General features: G+C 41.2%; 1 protein-coding gene across 1 annotated transcript in view; it reads right to left on the reverse strand.

Moving 5' to 3' along the window:
• The window catches only part of LOC134347184 (protein WWC2-like), a 243,406-nt gene that overhangs the window by 47,406 nt on the left and 178,893 nt on the right, over positions 1-17,107 (reverse strand). The window contains exons 8-11 of the mRNA XM_063049433.1: positions 16,912-16,985; positions 12,225-12,467; positions 7,670-7,759; positions 822-1,513 (exon numbers count right to left, since the gene is read on the reverse strand). Of these exons, the coding sequence (XP_062905503.1) occupies positions 822-1,513; positions 7,670-7,759; positions 12,225-12,467; positions 16,912-16,985 (1,099 nt within the window). The remainder of the gene's footprint in view (positions 1-821; positions 1,514-7,669; positions 7,760-12,224; positions 12,468-16,911; positions 16,986-17,107) is intronic.

A 17,107-nucleotide genomic window follows, 5' to 3' on the forward strand; every position in this document is an offset into this window, starting at 1 on the left:
AAAACAATGGAAAGTCAACATCTCAATGAAGGGTCTTGACCGTCGACTGAAATGTTGACTGTCCATTTCTCTCCATTGATGCTGCTTGAGCCACTGAGCTCCCTTATTTGTTACAGAAAGAGACCCATTCTAGCCTAATGCTTGTGAGCATTCAGTTCCAACCGGAGCTGTTAGAGCTCAGAGAAGCACCCAATGTATTTTCTACCACCCTTCATATTGATAAGCAAGTAATCCCAGAAGCTTTGTGGTCAACCAGTTCAGCAGTAATTGGGAATGGAATCATAAGACCGTAAGACATAGGACTGTAATTAGGCCAATGACTGATTTATTATCCTTCTCAAATCCATTCTCCTGACTTCTCACCGTAACTATTAATGCCTTTACTGATCAAAAACCTATTAACCTCCATTTGAGTAACCCCAATGACTTAGCCTCCACTCCTGTCTGTGACAATGAATTCCAAAGATTCACCACTGTCTGCCTAAAGTTTCTCCTCATCTCTGTTCTAAAGGCACATTCTTCTACTCTGAGGCTGTGCCGTCTGATCCCAGACTCTCCCACTACTGGAAACATCCTCTGCACATTTACTCTTCCTCAGTCTTTCAATATTTGATAGGTTTCAATGAGATCCACTTTCATTCTTCTAAAATCCAGCGAGTACAGATACAGAGATATCAAACACCCTTCATACGTTAACACTTTCATTCTGAAACCAGTGACCTTCCGAGTGTTTAGAGCTCAGTTACACATTGTGTAGCTTCTCACTGAGAGAGCATCCAAGCTAATTACTAAACACAGCAGAAAAGAGGGGACTTTCTCACCTGCAATGCCTTCGTTCATGGTAGAGAGAGGAACTGCTAGTTCATCACTGAGGCCTTTAGCCTCATTCAGGAAGTGTCCAGCTCTGCTTCGAATCCCAGGCTCCACGGTCAGGTAAGGCGTTCGAGTCCTGCTGGCCTGACCAGATTCCGGCAACATTTGGCTCTCGCTGCTGCCATACAGGCTGAGGCTCACAAAACCTTGGTGCAACTCGCAGCCTTCAAAGTCTGCTGCCACAGGATGCAAAGCTGACTCCTGGGCCGAGGACAAAAATACTGTATCCAAGACCAGGGGCGAGCTCGGAGGAGACAGGGAAGAGAGCGAAGATCTGGAGGACAAGGAGGTGACCGACTTCGAAGACTCAATTAGAGATTTCACGCCATGTCCCGAAGCAGAGGTGTCCGCAGATTCTTCACAGCGTGGCTCCTTGTGGGATTTTACCACCTCATTTTCGTGGATGGTGGTTATGGGCCCTGAGGGACTGTATACAGCTTTATCTTGCACAATGAAGTCCAGCTGCTTGTACTGGTACTCGTACTCTAGGTCGGCTGTTTGGTCTGACTGGTTGTAGTAGAGCTCGGTGGAACTAAGGGAGTTGAGGGAACCCCTGCTGGACGTGTTTAGGGAGCCCCTGCTTGACGTGAGTGATCCCAGGCTGCTCCCAGACGACACGGACAGTGTGCTTGCTGAAAGGCTGAAAAAGAAAAAGAGAGGGGCGTTCATCACAGTGTCTTGACAAAATGGTAACCATGGCAACCCAGCCTTAATAATGAGTTACTTATGAATACTTCTGACTCAGGGTTGCTTCCTAATTCTCGTCCATTTCCTGTCAACTGGAGAGGAAGGAGTTAATCCTCCATGTTGAATTTTGTATGAGCACAAAATTGAATAAAAATGCTTACTCCCAGATTTAATATTTTACAGTACATTTTCAGGAAAGATAGAATGGGCTGGAAATGCTGATCAAAATAAACTTCTCCCCTGGGTTCAGCAGCCTATAATTAATGCAGTGCAGATTTGCATTTATCTGTGAAAACTGCCCAGGCTCATGGAAACACAATTTCAAACCCCAGACTTCAAATTTAAAGGATTCGGCCACAGATCACTTCACAGATTTTCATCGCTGGTTGATAGATTAACCTATCTCAATTTCGGGTGCCGAGTACAAATTACTAACCCAACTACTTGCTGTAACTAGAACTACCATTCAGGTATGAATTTCTGGGCATATACCTGTACCTCTTAGTCCAAAATTGCACAATTCAAATTTTCTGAACAGTCTAATAATATTTTTGCATATGTTTGTAAATTGGTTAATTTAAAATTACTTCGAGCAGGCAAAAAAAAAGTGAATTATAAGCCAGAATACTAGATGAAAAATGACCTTGCAATCACCATGAGACTATACATAATTGGGAAAGTAACTATTTCTATAATGCACAGTAATTATTTCTGTAACAGACATTTAAAGGCAGTTAATATAATATTCAATCGTACGAGGCATTTTATCAAACAGGTGAGTTCTGTCACAGATTATTCTGGCCATCTTGAATTTTTTGGGCTCAGCTGGAGACAGCTTTTTTATATTAGGGGACTCTTAGAACAAGAGGCTTCTATAACATGGAAATAGGCCCTTTAGCCTAACTTGTCCATGCTAATCCAGGCCCTTCCTGAGCTAGTCCTATTTGCTCAGCCACAAACCTATCCAAATGTCTTTTAAACAATGTAATTGTAGTTGCCTCAAGTACTTCTGCTGGCAGCTCTTTTCATATACCCACCACCGTCTGCGTGAAAACCTGGCCTCTCAGGTCTCCTTTAAATCATTGCCCTCTCACCCTAAACCTTTACCCTCTTCCCTATCTTGGGGGGAAATCTATCCATCTTATCTATGCCTCAGAGATGGATAGGTTTTCCCCCAGGATTTTATAAATCCACATGAGGCCTAGTTCTTGCTGCTAGAAGGAGTCCTAGTCTATGCAGTTTCTCCTTATAACTCAAGCCCTCCAGTCCTGGTAACATCCCCCGTGAATCTTTTCTACACCGTCTTTAGCTTAGTTATTTTCTTCCTTTGTATAGCGAAAAGAACTATACACAATATTCAAGGTGCAATCTCACCAACGTCCTTTACAGTTATAACATGATGTCCCAATTCTTGTGCTCCCGCCCTTCTGGTGAAACTAGGCTCGCCAAAAGCCTTCTACTCCACCTTGTCCACCTGTATTGCCACTTTCAGGGAACTATGTACTTGTATCCCAAGGTCTCCCTATTCTACAACACTCCAGAAAGATCTACCATTCACTGGGTTCTTCCTGCTCTGGTTTATCTTCCCAATATATACCACTTTGTATGTCTGAGTCAAATTCCATCTGTCTTTCCTTTGCCCAATTTCACAGTTGATGGGAGGCCTTAGAGAACCTTCACTGCCTGCTACACCAAAGATTTTGCTATCATTCACAATACGAGTTTACTAATCTTGTCACCTGCATTCTCATCCAAATTTTTAGTACATGTGTCAAACAACAGGGGACCCAGCACCATTCCCTCTAGCACACAACTGATTACAGGCCTCCAATCTGAAAAATAACCCTCCTCTATCACCTTCTGATTCCTCCCATGAAGGCAATTTTGCAATTCATTGAATTGCTCACCCTGGACCTGATGTGATTTCATGTTCCAGACCAGTTTAACATGTGTGACTTAATTGAAAGCTTTGCTAAAGTCCATGTAGACTACGTTTACCACCCTGCCCTCATCAATTCTTTTGGTCACCTCTTCAAAAAGCACAATTAAGTATGTGAAAGGTGATAACCAATGCCTAAAGCCATGCTGACTAAAGACATATTTTTCCTTACACCGAGCCATGAATGCTGGGTGATGGATCATATCCTTGATATGCTACTTGTGGTTAAATTAGAATCAATGACTCAACTTCATAGGAAGTGACTCAAAATGCTGGGGCTTGGTAGGTGTTAGTGATGCATACATCACCAAATGTACAGCACTGCTCACTGTCAAGTTCTTTATCCTGGCCTTGTTACATTTTGAAGATTGTTTCATTCTGCAGCTTACATTTGAATATCTATTTATTTTCTTAAACACCAAGGAGGAAAACATTATGATTTGTTCCAGGTATATTTACTTTTAATATATTTTATAGTAAGGAAGGGTTGGAGCAGATAAATAACCATAACATTCTGGAAATGCTAGTTGGTGTGAGCTTTCTGCCAGGCGAACAGCAGCAAACTATTAATGCGTTCCAGATTAGCATTTAAGTTTGAATTCTGTCCAGGCTCTTGGAAGTAGGATCAAACTGAAAAGATACAAACTAATCCTTGAGGAATGTAGTTTCTGTGTTCTCTGCAAAGCACCTGAAAGTCCCTGATTTCTGGTACGTATACACACACACACACACACACACACACACACACACACACACACACACACACACTCTCTCTCTCTCTCACTCATGAAAGACACTGAGGGAAAAAAATGCTTGCCAGATTCCTTCAGCAATCTATACCATGCCAGTGTGTAAATCCAATATCACAAGTGACTGAATATGAACAAATTGAGCAAAGCTATCATATGACAACATATAGAAAATGCTGGAGGAACTCAGCAGGCCAGGCAGCATCTATGGAAAAGAGTAAACAGTTGATGTTTTGGATTGAGACCCTTCATCAGGACTCCTGACAAGTCCTGAGTTCTGATGAAGGGTCTTAGCCTGAAACAGTGACTGTTTACTCTTTCCCATAAATGCAGCCTGACCTGCTGAGTTCCTTCAGTATTTGTGTGTGTTGCTTGGATTTCCAGCATCTGCAGATTTTCTTGTGTCAGAGGTATCAGATACTTGTTGATGAACTGGACTTTAGAATTAATCTCCGAATTCCCTCAGAAATGGCTGCTTATCTACTACATGTATTTTGCGTCAGTTACCTGATGTCTCAGCTAGATCATCCACACAAAATGGTGGAGGAACTCAGCAAGTCAGGCAGCATGTTTGGAGGGGAATAAACAGCTGACGTTTCAGACTGAGACCCTTCATCAGGACTGATGATTTATTCAACTTATGCAGATGCATCCTTACTGAAAAAGTGCAGGATTAAATTGCACTGAATTAACTACAGTAATATCATTCAGGCGGCATAGCAGACACAGCGTCTCCAGTGCAGAAAGGGAGAAAGCTAGCCACAGGTCCTGTGTTTGGCAGAACAGCTATTGTGCATGTTCATTTGAAAGAGGACAGAGCTGAGCTTGGTTACCAGTTGAGAAGTACCTGCACCTCTGAAGACGCAAAGCCAAGCAGTAGCAAAAGAATGTTACAATATTAAGCGGAAGAAGATATATGGGGTTAAGGCAGAAAAGTAGAGCTGAGGTAAAAGATCAGCGACAAACTTACACGGGCAGCACAACAGTGCAAATTGCACCAGAGACCCAGGTTTCACCCTGACCTCAGGCACTGTTTATGTGGAGTTTGCACGTTCTCCGAATGCTTGCATGTGTTTCCTCCCACATCCCAAAGACATATGGGTTCGTAGGCTAATTGACCATAGTAGATTGCCCCTAGCGTGCTTTTGAGTGATAGAATCTGGGAGGGAGGGAGTTGATAACAATGTGGCAAGAATAGATATTTGGAATAATGTAGGAATTATTGTAAATGGATGGTTGGTGCTGACTCGCTGGACCAAAGCAACTGCTTCTGTCATTTATGTTCTGTGAAAAAGGTACTTGGACAGGAATCAACAAATGCCAGAAATGGGAAAGGATGTACATTCTCAATGAAGGAGACAATTAAATATAAATTGTGGCAGCAATATTTATGGATATTAAAACTAGAAATTTAAATCAAAAAATGTTTTTAATCTTTCAGACTGGGATCCTGAGATTGTAATTGTCGAAAGAAAGCTTTGCATTTATGCAGTTCCTTTCACAATCATAGGATGTCCCAACATGACTTCCATCAAATAATTACCTTGTGAAATGAAACTTCTGCTGTAAAATAGGAAGCACAATGCCTTACTCACACACAGTAAGCTACCCAAACAATAGCATGATAATATCATGTTTTAATAATGAAAAGGGAGACATGGATGTTGGCTGGGATAATCCCTGACATCTAATCTATTTTAAGGAAGAGCAGACAGGCCTTGATTTAAAATCTCATCCAATAGGTGGAATTTCCTGTCAAAGCACTGTTCCTTCAGTGTTGTAGTGGGGCTAACCTTACAGAGTGAAAGTGCCATAGACTAAGTCGCAACAGACAGCACAAGCACACAACTGCAAAGAACTGTCCTAGCAATAAAACATTATTTCTACTTAATTTCCATTTTATTTTAAACAGAACTGGAGTACTCCTGAAGCATTTCACAGGACAAAATGTTTGCCTTCTTCTAAATATAAGATCACTCAGTGACCAATTTCACATTAATATAAATTAATATAAATTAATATTCCAAGAAAATTTCAGCTTTCTTTGTAGAATATGCCCTGCTGTCTTATATTACTTCTCTCAGAAATTTTCTTTACAACTGGTCTTATGAGGATAGGTTGAGCGGGCTAGTGCTTTTCTCTTTGGAGCCAAGAAAGATGAGAGATGATAAGAGGCATAGATACAGTGGACAAGGCAAAGACATTTTCCCAGGGCTGAAATGATTAACACCAAGGGGCATAAATTTAAGGCGATTGGCAGAAAGTATCAGTAGGATATCGGAGGTAGTTTTTTTTTTACACAACAAGTGGTGGTGTGTGGAAAGAGATGCTGGTGGTCATAGAGGAAGATTGATTAGGAGCATTTAGGAGACTCTTAGACAGGCACATGGAATGTAGAAAAATGGACGGCTATGTGGGAGGAAAGGTTTAGATTGATCTTAGTGTACATTAAAGGTTGGCACAACATCATGAACTGAAGAGCCTGTAGTGTGCTGTAATGTTCTAACTTGACAAACTCCTCAGCCCAGTGAAAGAATACCTAAAAAATATAAGGTGTGGTATTAACTGCTGCAGAAAAAAAACTCCACACTTGCATCTACAAAGACAACACCATACAATCTGAGCAGCTGCCGATTTTGAATTGACATCACCTTTGATGCACCTGGAATAAACCCTTACTTGCACTAGCATCAACCCTGGCCAAGTAGGTTGGATTCACACTTCCTGCATCAGAGGGTCCAGGATTCTGGTCCCACTCCAGATATGACTGCACGCTTAAGGCTGCCATTTCTGGGATGTGCTGCACAGTCTGAACTTGAAGGTTTTAAGCCAGGGCTCCATTATCCTGTCAGTTCAACACAAAAGATCTGCTGAGCTTTACAAGTTTCACTTCATGTGTATTTTGTGGGCGACCTGGTGCTTTGGGAAATGTGAGAGATGCAAAACACAAATTCTAGTCTTTACAGCAAGTTTATTCATCACGTGCTAAACCAGTAGCACCATCCCCCTTCCATTCCAGCCCCGACGAAGCGTCATGGCCTGAAATGTCAACTGTTAATTCTCCTCCATAGATGCTGCCTAAACTGCTGAGTTCCTCCAGCATTTTGTGTGCTGCACAGGTTCAAGTCCTAGTTTGCCTCAGTTGTATTTTTTTCTGTCAGATCTCACCAAGTGAGAGGATAATGTACAGGGAGCAGAGAAGGTGACTGTGACAGTGCACAGAATGCAGTTTGAAAGCTGCCTGACGTTCGTACAATGGCATACAACATCCAAGCCCACCCACTGTGAGACAGAACCACTGATCAAAACAGAATTTCATATAGAGCTGAAACGCTCATTCCAATCTGTTTATTCAGTCCTGATCTATGAATAATTGCCATCAAAGGTTTCAGTTTTGCATGTACACCATGTGAGCATGTACCTTTTCAGCTGCGAATGCAGAAACATGATTAATTGGGTCGCATCCTCCAGCTGCTGAACCAGGCCCTTTCTCTTCTCTTGTAACTTCAGTCTGAAAATAAAAGCATTGATTTTGATTACTGACAGTAAACTGGGATTGGCTTATCCGTGACACACAGGAAATAAAAGCACCAAAGCAACAATGTAAAATCATAATTTTAAAAAATGCAAGGCTTTTCGAGCTGGCTGACCTTTGAATGTGAGATGGTCTAAAAATGTAATTCTTTGAATAGCACAGCATGAGAGGGGACTATTCAACTTACTGAGTTTGCACTGGCTCTTTGAAGAGAAGTCTGACTAATCCCATTCCCTCAATCTTTCTCTGTAGTTTTCCATGCAATTTTCCCTTCCTTCGAGGACCAGTCCACTTAGTAAGCTACTGTTGCCCTACTAGGGCGTATTCAAGATCCTAACCGAAGTTCAAAGTTCAAAGTAAATTTATTATCAAAGTATGCATATGTCAGCGTACACTACCCCGAGATTAATTTTCTTGTGGGCATCCAGAGTAGATACAAAGGTACACAATAGAATCAATGAAAAACAAGCAAAGATGCATAAACAACCAAGATGCAAAAGAAGACAAACTATGCACTCATTGTATCCTGTGTTTTCTTGGTTTCCTTGCCAACTAGTTTAAATATTTCTTATTATTTCAGATTTCTTATAACAAAGGAGGGTATTCAGCTGATTGGATCTAGACTAATCATTAGAACAATCCCATTAATCCCTTACTAATTCTTTTCCCATTTAAACTTACCAGGTCACTAGAAAGTTTATCTTTATATGTTACTGTGTAACATAAAAAAGCAAATTAAAAGTATGTCTGCTTAGAATTGGAATAGCATCCAATTACCCAGAAAATCTGCCAGCCTGCGCCACCAAAGTCTTCATGGCAGTGTTCCAATATAAAAAGCATTGGAAATGGACTGTCATTATCTATCCAGCAGGCATGATCTTAAACCCATTCACTGAATCTCCCGTCAGCCCTCACTTCCGTTCCATTCTTAGCTTCAACACTCCATCCACCTTGAGAAATCCCCCAACCTCGCACCCATTCAAGAAAACCTGCACTGCACCCATCCCATACGTGGAGGCTTTATAAGGCATTGGTCAGACCACATTTGGAGTATTGTGAGCAGTTATGGACCCCGCATCTAAGAAAGAGTGTGCTGGCATTGGAAAGGGTCCAGAGGATGTTCACTGGAATAATCTGGGGAATGAAAGGGTTAATGTATGTATGAGGAGTGTTTGATGACTCTAGGCCTGTACTCACTGGAGTTTAGAAGAATGATGGCAATCTTATTGAAATCTATTGAACATTGAAAGGCCTAGAGTAGGCGTGGAGAGGATGGTTCCAAAAGTGGGAGACTCTAGGATCAGACTAGAAGTATGACCCTTTAGACCAGAGATGAGGAGGAATTTCTCTGGCTGGAGGGTGGTAAAGTCTGTGTGATTTATTTTAGGCCATTGGGTATACTTAAATTGGAGCCTGATAGGTTCTCAATTAGTATGCATGTCAAAGGTTTTGGAGATAAATCAGGAGAATGTGATTGAGGGGGAAAATAAATCAGCCATGATCAAATGGCGAGGCAGACTTGATGGGCAGAATAGCATAATTCTGCTCCTTTGTCTTATAGTCTTATACCTCCTATCTTTCTGGGAGAGTGATGCCCAGAATTGGTCACTATACTCTGTATGTTGGGTAAATTAGTGTTTTGTTTCGATTTTGCACATCTTCCTTGCTTTGTACTTTGTCCAAACCATTGGGTAAGAGTTTTAGGAGATGGGTCAAGTAATGGGCAGTACTCCTAGAAGACGAGGTGGAACTTTAAGGATTTAATGTGGCCGGCAATCCCTTGATTTATCAAATTTTGCAGATTTCTCATTAGGTTGGGGGCACTGGTGGAAGTGGATGCACTAGGATATTTTAAGAGACTCTTAGATAGGTACATGGAACTTAGAAACATAGAGGGCTATACTTTAGGGAAATCCTAGGCTGATTCTAGAGTAGATTACATGGTCGGCACAACATTGTGGGCTGAAGAGCCTGTAATGTGCTGTAGGTTTCTATGTTCTGTGTTTTCATGAACTTAAGAAGTCTGGCAGTTGAAAGGAGGATAATGAAGCTTGAATGAGAAGTTGAGTGCCTTTGCAACAATCCTTGAGGACTAGGTGGAGTCTCCCTCATATCTCTCCAGACCTCAGCAAAGGGTCACGACTTACCAGAAAACAGGAAGAGGCCTGTGCTCCTGATGTAGCGCATTCCTTGCCTGAGACAGCCCATTTGGCTATCGTCTCGAAAGGGTCATCAGTGCAGTAAAACTTCCTGGTGGACCAACTAGGACTTCATAATTTCTTTTTGTCTGAAATGTCGCCCAGTGCTTACATTGAAAACCTAAGAGCTGATAATTGGCTATACTGGGTGGAAACTGGAGATTCATGAATCAGTCCTCAAGGATTAGAGATCGAGAGGGCTCAGCAATTTTAAGTTCATTTCAGTGTTATCATTTCCTCTGAAATGTTCTGGGTCCAGTGCATAAGTGTTCACAAAGAAGGCACAGCAGTGCCTCTACTTTCTTAGTAGTCTGCGAAGATTCAGCATGTCATCTAAAACATTGACAAACTTCACTGGATGCACAGTGGAGAGTATCCTGACTAGTTGCATCAGCCTGTAATGAAAACAACAATGCCCTTGATTGTGAAAGCCTCCAAAAAGTATGGCTACAGCCTAGTCTGTCACAGGTAAAGCCCTCCCCATCATTGAGCACATCTACAAGGAGCAATGTTGCAGGAAAGCAGCATTCATCTTCAAAACTCCCACCATGTAGTCTGTGCTCTTGTCTCACTGCTGCCATCAGGAAGGAGGTACAGAAGCCTTTAATCCCACACCACTAAGTTCAGGAGCAGTTATTACCCTTTAACCATCAGGCTCCTGTAGCAGAGTAGATAACTTCAGTCACTCAGTCTACAAAGTACCCAGATCATCTTCAGGGTTGCGGTGTCTCAGAAAGGCAGCGTCCATTACTAAGGACCTCTAGCACCCAAGGCATGCCCTTTTCTTACTGTTACCATCAGGTAGGAGATACAGAAGCCTGAAGGCACACACTTAGTGATTCAGGAACAGCTTCTTCCCCTCTGCCATCCGATTCCTAGATGGACATTGAATCTTTGGACACTACCTCACTTTTTCTAATATACGGTATTTCTGTTTTTACATGTTTTTAAAGATCTATTTAATATATGTAATTGATTTACCTGTTTATTTATTATTATTTTATTTTATTTATTATTACTGTTTTTTTTCTCTGCTAAATTATGTATTGCATTGAACTGCTGCTGCTAAGTTAACAAATTTCACGTTACATGCCGGTGATAATAAACCTGATTCTGATTCCAACAGTGAACTGATTCCACAACCTGTAGACTCACTTTCAAGGACTCTACAACTCATGTTCTCAATATTTATTACTTTTTTTGTTTTTACTTTTTTGTATTTGCACAATTTGTTTTCTTTTGCGCATTGGTTATTTATCTGATTTGCTTTGTGCAGTTCATTCATTGATTCTATTGTGTTTCTTTACATTTACTGTAAATACAAGCAAGAAGATGAATCTCTGGGTAGTATATGGTTACATATATGCAATTTGATAATAAATTTACCTTTAAACTTTAAACATTATCCAGCAGACTATTACATGAAATGTGAATGGCTTTTTTAACCGATTCTGCCACTCTGGATGTAGTTTGTGTTTACGGGAAAACCAGTAGATATATTGCATTTGGCTTTTCAGAAGCTTTCAGCACACAAATTTTGCGAAGAAGTTTACAGTATACAAAACCAGCCTTATATACTGGAGACACAGAGGTCAAGCAGCATCTGCAGAGGGAGAGTCAACATTTCAGGTCAAGACCCCTAATCAAGCCAAATGAAGGGTCGTGACCCCAGACGTCAACTGCACAATTCCCTCCACAGATGCTGCCAGATCTGCTTAGTTGCTCTGGCAGTTTGTTCTTTGCTGAGTTAAGGGTTAGCAGAAAAAATATAGAAGGAATAATCAGTTACTTCTCATGTTGACAGGATATGATGAACAGATTGCCATAGAGTCAACGAGCCTGGAGCTAGGGTTCAGGTTTTCAAAATACGAGGTAGGCCCTTAAGGACTGAAATGAGGAGAATTTTCTTTTACTCAGAGGGTGGCAAATTTTTGGAAATTTCTACATTGGAATGTTGTGGAAACTTGGTTATTGATTGCATTCTAAAAATCTCTGGATGTTAAAAGCATCAGGAGTTTGAGTAATAGAGCTCATAAATAGGGCCTGAGAGATCAGAATAGTAGGGACACCCCAGGGGTGAGATAACTTACCCTTGGTTTCTTTCATGTTTCCTTATGTCCAAAGGTTTATGCACAACAACCTCATCTCTCCCTTCTCCTGTACCCTTCATTCCTCCTCCCACCATATTATTGAAAAACAAGCCACTAAGATGCTCAGTGATCCCCGGTGGATCCCACACTGACCTCTCAGTCAATGCTTCACTGGGTGTGCTCGATGCAGAGTGAAGCTCTCCTTCCAATCGTTTCCTCTCTGCTTCCAGCCGCTCCAGCTCATCTTGCGAGCACTTCCTTAGCGTCACAAACTGCAGCTCCTTGAGCAGCTCCTCCTTCTCATTAATCAGCATCAACCTGTCTCGCTCGACGTCCAACAGCCCCGGCCATGCCTCGGAGTCCAGCTTTGATAATTCAATTTTTATATTTGCTATTCTGTACAAGGAAAGTAGAAAATAATCCTTTACCAATATCTGGTTCTTTCACATTAAAATAAACCAACATACATTCATGGCATGTCCACACTTTGGAAGTGTTGGGATATTAATACACGAGTGTCACTGTCACAGAATCATAAGGAATAAGAACAGGCCATTCAGTCCATCCTGTCCATGCTGACCATTAACCTTACCCATCCACACATATCCCATTTACAAGCATTTAGTAGAAAATGCTGTGTATATAAAGTCTTTTATTCATTCACAGGATGGAGATTTGGATTTGACTTCGACAAGAACATGGCAAATTTAAACACAATACCAAATGTATTTAATAAAAATCCCCAGCTACCACTTTAGCATTGAAATCATATTGTGAAATCAATTGTCCAGAACTCTAGATGCTAATTCATAGCTTTATATGACATGGAAACAGACCTTTTGGCCCAAATCATTCATGCAGACTAAAGTGCTAGTTCTATGTGACCGCATTTGGCCAATGTCACTCTAAACCAGGGTTCCTAACCTGTGGTCCACGAATCCCTTGCTTAATGGTATTGGTCCATGGCATTAAAAAGGTTGGGAACCTCTGTTCTAAACCTATTCTATCCATATACCTGTCAAAATTCTTTTAAATCTTACCCACTTCTACCACCTCCTCAAGCAGCTTGCTTCGTGTCCTCTTTAAATCTTTCCCCTCTCACCTCAGACCTGTGCCTTCCAGTTTCAGACGTCCATGCTCTGGAGAAAAGACTGTGATTATCGACCCTATCAATGCCACTCATAATTTTATAAACCTCTCTGAGGTTACCTCTCAGCCTTCTTCACTCGAGGAAAAACAGTTCCGGCTTAACCAGTCACTCCTCATAACTCGAGCCCTCCGGCCCCAGTAACAAAAGTGAATTTTGAATTTTTCCTGCACCCGCTCTGATTTCATTACATCCGTTCTCTGGTGCACAGCCCAGTACTGCACACATTTCTGCAAGAAACCTGCAGCCAGTACACGAGCATCATGTCCATTGTGATTTGTGTATATATGTGTGTGTGTGTGTGTGTGTGTGTGTGTGTGTGTATGTGTGTGTGTAAATAAATGTGTCTGAGATTGTGAGTATGATTGAGCATTTTTGTGTTTGCATGTGCTTACAGAAGTAGAATACTGTTTAAAAGTCCACGTGTGCTTATTTGAGAGTGTATGTGACTATGTGAAGGAGATGATTATGCACTGTATGTGTATATGAGTATGTGTTATGTCCCCCTGATTTGGTTTGCTATTTTACTTCTAGATTCTATATCACATTGCTTACTTGTAAGTTCACAGCTGTTGATTACTTACTCCTGTACTGTTAAGCAATTAACCTTTGACATCAGGTCAGCCATTATATAATCACTTGTATACTTATTCATTCATTTGTCAGAAGCACTTTGCTACAAGTCGAAGGAATTTTAATCAATATTTGAATCTACTGTCTTTTTACTCAGCTCCTTGAGTACTGTAAAGCATCAGTGAACAGTAAAACTGCCTTCAAACCACAACTACGTTGGGACTGGAGTTTACCTATCTGCCTAGCTTAAGAAACGGGGAGAACACTTGACCAAGGGCAGAATAGTATATCAGAGTGTGAATATCTCAAAATATCTTCGGAGCTATCTAACACTACTGAGCTGACAAGAGTGTGGTACACTAATACATTCTGGATCATTATAGAATCGGAGTCAGGTTTAATATCGCTGGCATACGTCGTGAAATCTGTTGTTTTGCGGCAGCAGTGCATTGCAATGCATAATGAAAATATATAAATTACAATAAGTATTTATAAAAAATAAATTAAACAAGTAGTGCAAAAAGACAGAAAAAGTACTGAGGTAGTATTCATAGGTTCATTGTCCATTTAGAAATCTGACGGCGGAGGAGAGAAAGCTGTTTCTGGAATGTTGAGTGTGTGTCTTCAGGCTCCTGTACCAGCTCCTTGATGGTAGCAATGAGAAGAGAGTATGTCCTGGATGACGGGGGTCCTAAATGGTAGATCTGAGGCATTGCCTTTTGAAAGTGTCCCCTGTGCTGGGGAAGTTAGTGCCCATGAGCTGGCTGAATTTACAGCTTTCTGCAGCTTTTTCCAATCCTGTGCAGTGTCCCCTCAATACCAGCCAGAGTCGCAACCAGTTAGCATGCTCTCCACAGTACATCTGTAGAAATTTGTGCAAGTCTTTAATAACAAAGCAAGTCTCCTCAAACTCCTCATGAAATATAGCTGCTGTCGTTCCCTCTTTGTAATTGCATCAAAATGTTGGGAACCAAAAATAGATCTTCAGAGATATTGACACCCAGGAACTTGAAACAGCTCACCCTTTCCACTGCTGATCCCTCGATGGGAACTGGTGTGTGTTCCCTCGACTTCCCCTTTCTAAATCCACAATGAATGCCTTGGTCTTATTGATGTTGAGAGCAAGGCTGGTGCTGTGACACCAGTCAACCAACTGATCCATCTTGCTCCCTTACACTTCTTCGTCACCATCTGAAATTCTGCCATCAATGGTGTATCATTGGCAAATTTGTCGTTTGAGCTGTGCCTAGCCACACAGTCATGGGTGTACAGAGAGCAGTGGGATAAGCACACATCCTTGAGGTGTCCCAGTGTTGATTGTCAGTGAGGAGTAGATATTATTTCTGACCTGCACTGACTGAGGTCTCCCAGTGAAGAAGTCAAGGATCTAGTTGCAGAAGGAGGTACAGAGGTCTAGGTTTTGGACCCTGTGGATTAGAACTGAAGGTATGATTGTGTTGCATGCTGAGCTGTAATCAATAAACAGCAGCCTGACATAGGTATTGCTATTGACCAGGTGATCCAAGGCCAGCCAGTAAGATTAATCTGCTGTAGACCTATTGTGGCAATAGGCAAATTGCAGTGGGTCCAGGTCCTTGCTTGGGCAGGAGTTGATTCTAGCAATGGCGTACCTCCCAAAGCACTTCATCATAGTAGATGTCAGTGCAACTGGGCGCTAGACGTTGAGGCAGTTCATCCTGCTTTCTTGGGCTCTGGAATGATTATCGCCCTCTTGAAGCAGACGGGAGCCTTCAGCTGCAGCAATGAGTGACTGGAGATGTCTTTGAACACTCCTGCCACCTGGTTGGCACAGGTTTTTAGTACCCTGCTAGGTACACAATCAAGGCCTGACTTCTTTGCAAGTGTTCGCACTCTTGAAAGATGATCTGACAACGTCCTCTGAGACAGTGATCACAGGGACTCCAAAGTTGCAGGGGATTCGTACAGGTGTAGTTTTATTCTCCCTTTCAAAGTGTGCATAAAAGGCTTTGAGCTCACCTGGGAGTGAACCATCACAACCAGTCATGATGTCAGATTCCACTCTGTAGGAATTAGTGGCCAGCAATTATTATTTTACCCATTGGGTATCAAAGGGGAGGAAAGCGCTGTCTCCCATAATAGAACACAGAGCTCCCAATTATAATGAAACTTCCTAATGTGCTTTGGAATTCAAGTCAATCTGTTTATCTGCAGCTGCCCCACCTGAATGGGGTGGATGCCCTTTTACCAACAATTTAAAATACAAGCATGCAGATCAGAATGGCTAAGTCTCCTGCTCTGTCTCAGCTGCAAACAAAGGGTAAATAGGTAAACAGGTTTTCCCAATCATAGGAAAGACCCTGTTCTGCAATGGTTATTCTGTAAATAAATAGACCCAGGAAATACTTAAATTAGAAAGCATTAATATTTGACTAAGTGACACTTAAAGGGAAAATAAATCAAAAAGCAATTCATTGCATCTATATTATGTATATACACACACACGTACACATATACACATTCTTTAATTATATGATGCAATTAAAACTGCACTGATCTTCCATAAGAACATTTGTGGTGTCAACTTTTGCCTCAACTTATTTCAAATAAACCACTAATGTTCTGACTCAGTTGATACATTTGATATATTTACAAATTGACTGAATATTAATGTATTAATAATCACTGATATTAAATCGATATCCGGATTAGAATGTTTTCTTTTCAACAAAGGCCTCTAACTTAATAAACCCCCACATATAACCTTGCTATCACTCACTACTGACTGTGGGAACCTCCTCCAGTAAATGTATGCTGTTAATACCGTAAACATGGTGGGATGGTTTCCTGTTGAATATTTATTGCGTCCAAGTGGAATGCAAAAGATTTTCCGGCTGTGGTCACAAGGTGGCCATGATAGGAAGTCTCCCCACCCATTGTGTTCTCTTGCCTCTGATACCGGTGTTTGGAATCCAGCCCAGACGTAAAATGAAGTTTATCCTCCCACAACTTGAGTTGAAGAAACTCAATTCTAATTGAATATAGTGATACTCACAGATAGCAATTGGACTAACAACTTCCCAAATAAGAAAACATGTAGAAAACAATGTTTACAATTATTTACGAGCTATTCATGATTACCTTCTCTTTGCCTCTTCATATTGAAGACTTAGCCTGACTTTTTCTGCCAAATTGGCTTGGCTTCTTGGACCAAACTAAAAAACAAGATTTAAATAAAATCAAGCAATATATTTTTACTTTTTTTCTATTTTTAATCTTGTCACCTCTTGATCAAACAATTGTACATGTTCAAGAAGTGAGATTACATCAGCCTGTT

Source organism: Mobula hypostoma, chromosome 5 (genome assembly GCF_963921235.1).
Source record: "Mobula hypostoma chromosome 5, sMobHyp1.1, whole genome shotgun sequence".
NCBI lineage: Eukaryota > Metazoa > Chordata > Chondrichthyes > Myliobatiformes > Myliobatidae > Mobula > Mobula hypostoma.